At 32.5% G+C, this 3,237-nt stretch overlaps 2 protein-coding genes across 2 annotated transcripts in view; one reads left to right on the top strand and one right to left on the bottom strand.

Annotated features, from left to right (window-relative positions):
• The window catches only part of LOC105617720 (T-complex-associated testis-expressed protein 1-like), a 19,471-nt gene extending 17,716 nt beyond the window's left edge, over positions 1-1,755 (bottom strand). Inside the window, exons 1-3 of the mRNA XM_012199273.1 lie at positions 1,709-1,755; positions 1,119-1,391; positions 265-456 (exon numbers count right to left, since the gene is read on the bottom strand). Of these exons, the coding sequence (XP_012054663.1) occupies positions 265-456; positions 1,119-1,391; positions 1,709-1,755 (512 nt within the window). The remainder of the gene's footprint in view (positions 1-264; positions 457-1,118; positions 1,392-1,708) is intronic.
• A 251-nt stretch (positions 1,756-2,006) lies between these two features.
• Positions 2,007-3,237, top strand: part of LOC105617719 (Kv channel-interacting protein 1-like) — a 5,027-nt gene continuing 3,796 nt past the window's right edge. The window contains exons 1-3 of the mRNA XM_012199272.1: positions 2,007-2,075; positions 2,202-2,271; positions 2,344-2,414. Of these exons, the coding sequence (XP_012054662.1) occupies positions 2,007-2,075; positions 2,202-2,271; positions 2,344-2,414 (210 nt within the window). The remainder of the gene's footprint in view (positions 2,076-2,201; positions 2,272-2,343; positions 2,415-3,237) is intronic.

The following is a 3,237-nucleotide window of genomic DNA, read 5'->3' as shown; positions in this document are numbered from 1 at the left end:
TTACAAAGCTTTATTTTTTACGTAAATTTCGAGAACTATTTATATTTCTTTTTTTTTTTTTTTTTTTAAGTAACCATCCTCTAAACTCCGTAAACTTACCAAATTGAGTCACCTTATATACCCGTTTACCGCGCGTATAATAAATTTGTATTAAGTTTGTAAAAAAAACGAAAAAGCTTTCCCCGGGATACAAGTTCCTTCTATTTGTCTTGATTAATTTTTATCATGCACAAAAAGTAATGTAGGATTTAATGTACGTCTTACTTGATTGGCACGAGAGAACGAAGCCTTATGATATGTATATGGTTCTTTACGAGAGCCATCAATTTCTCACATTCTTCTCTTTGAGACTCGAAGTAGCTCGCCTGCAAAGTTTCCAGATACTCGGCTAAGTGGCGTTCGCAATATAATTGCCGCCATGAGTTACCATGCTCACTTGGATCGTTGTATTCCCACCTGTAATGATAAGAGAAAGTTAAATTGTACACAATTGCTTACACAAACATTTTTAATATCAATTGATTATGCGCTTTAAAAGCATTCGTAATTTGTTTACATGAAATCATTGGTATTTTAACGAATAAATATATCCTTTATAGACAGAAATATTTTCGTAAGATAAATGAAAGTTAAAATGAAATTAAAAAATTAATTAAACATAATTAAAATTTAAAGTATCATCAAAGTCAACCAATTAAGATAAGAGATTAGACTAACAAAGGAAGAGATTCAAGTGTCCCCTTCCGATTCTATGTTGTTTTGTAGAAAATAATAAAGGACATTTTTTTTATACATCAACTATCACAATTTTAATTCTCTAGTCCTACGAGGCGAACGCTTAGTTTTAAATTGAATTTTCTAATTACATAGATGTGACAGAAAAATTGACTCTAAAACTTTTTGACTTTTACTTACAATCTTCTTATATTTGCATAATTGTTTTTTTTTTCAATTTTATAAGATCAGAAATTATCGTCAATTAAAGTCAACTATTATTTAGTCACGATTAATGCGCAATTTCGATGTAAAGTACACGATAGCATTCGATAGTATTAGTTCGATAGCTATTACGTAATAATATTTCATGTAATCGAGAATCGATAAGTGGTTCGTCTTACCTGTCCTTGGCCGCACGTTCCCAATAAAACTCGTCCTCGATTCTTGGTATTGTCAATTCGAAGGGTAGATCAGTCGGTAGTGTTTCCAGCAGTACATCCCTGTCGACGCACGTCGGCAGATCCTCCAGAATAGGATTATCTTTCCAGGTCGAAACTATGGTACGAAGCGCAAGAATTTTTAAATCGGGGATTAAATCGTCGTCCCACGAGGCGTCTTCCGCCCGAAGCGTCCTTCCTTGCTCCTGTGGTAACAGTGAGGTTTCCGGCGAGCATCTGCGAATCAATTTGCCAAGATAAATGCAATGTATATTAAATGAGTGAAATCAATATTATTTGCGTATCTCTATAAAGATATCTCGAAGATTTATTTCGGGGATTGCCGCATCCGTGACGCGATTCTTTGGGTACTTCGCGTTGTCGAAATTAAATTGCTTAAAAAAAATCTACTTTAAAAGAACATCTTTCAAAGAATATCTTTCCTTTATTCAAGGAAAATTCGATTTGCACGTATATATGGAAATCAAGATATAGGGGAGGTGAGATAAGAGAAAGCATCATGAGAGGAACTTATTTATTCTATTCTATTTTACCTGTACGCAGCTACAACGTTCTTCGATATCGTGTGTGGGATCCTCATTGTTCTCGTCTGCTTCTGCACAAAGATAGAAAATATGAGAATTACTTCATGATAGTCTGCGAAACGTTATCGTAGATGATTTACGATACGTTCGTAGTTTCGATTTGCTATTTCTTACACGAGGGATATGAAAATATGTGGATCGATAATAATAAAACTGTTACTTATGTAATTGGTTTTATCAACTGTTTCACATCTATACTACTAGTGTCACGATATTAAAGCAACGAATGTTATCCTGTGCGTTATTGATGGACGAACGAGTCATCGGTGTCTCACCAGCACATATTTTCAAGCCACAGAAAGATATAGCATTGCTCGTTTGAACAAATGATCCCCGGAAAATATATATACATAGAGTGTCACTTAATCTCGCTCTGATAAAACTCTCGTGGAACCGAATATGATCGTTTTTCATGGCTTTTTTTGTTTTTCTTTTATTTCAGGAGTGTCCTGAGGGAGTAGTGCACGAGGACTCATTCAAGGACATTTACGCGAAATTCTTCCCGCACGGCAGTGAGTTCCAATTAAATAACAGTCCACGTTTTTGCGTAATTAGTTAATGGCTACCCCTCATGCGAATTGCAGACTCCAGTCTCTACGCCCACTACGTGTTCAAGGCCTTCGACGTTAATTGCAACGGGGCTATCAGCTTCAGGGTAATTAAATTTCTCTCTATCTTTCTCTCATATAATATATAGTCTTTTTATTAATTTTAAATTGACTGATATGCCGTTAGTGTATACCTTTTGCTTTCGAATAATGGTGTGCGACATGTGTCGTTTTGAAATACGTCGCGTATCATTTATGCGAGAAAATTTTCCTGTGATAACCTCTTAAATGCGTACATATATTGACGAAAGAAAGCAATTACATAAAAGTTCTTAAATTTTATTTATTTAAGTACTTAATTGATTGTCAAGTAGACAAAATATACCTTGTACTTTGAGAGAAAAGTGTTTTATATTTGAGATTATATGTCTAAATTGGTAAAATAATTAGGAGCTCCATTTTTATATTATTGTTATAATATATTCAGCAAATACAGATATATGTCTAACTATTATATAGCATATAATTAACTTAATATATGTTACATGTAGCATACATATTAGTTACTATTTCCCATTCATAGATGTAATAATATAATATATTTTACATTGTAATTATATTGTAATTATAGCCAGATCGCAATGATGATTTGTTGGTATAATAGGATATCAAGAATATTTGATTAACTTTGCATTCTACGATATCAATAATTTAGACTTCCGATCACATTTGATATTTGGATAAATAGATGACTCATAATCTGTGACATTTTCTTATTTTTCTCGTATATATATATATATATATATATATATATATATATATATATAATATATAACACATATGTCGTAGTTAATAATATAGTATTGTAGTACTTAACTAAAACTAAACTTAAACTTTTACGTTACGTTAAACTTTACCGTTAACGTACGT

Source organism: Atta cephalotes (assembly GCF_000143395.1).
Source record: "Atta cephalotes unplaced genomic scaffold scaffold00013, whole genome shotgun sequence".
In the NCBI taxonomy this organism is placed as follows: Eukaryota; Metazoa; Arthropoda; class Insecta; order Hymenoptera; family Formicidae; genus Atta; species Atta cephalotes.
The sequence above is the reverse complement of the archived record's forward strand: the minus strand, read 5'-3'. Positions and strand labels throughout refer to the sequence as shown.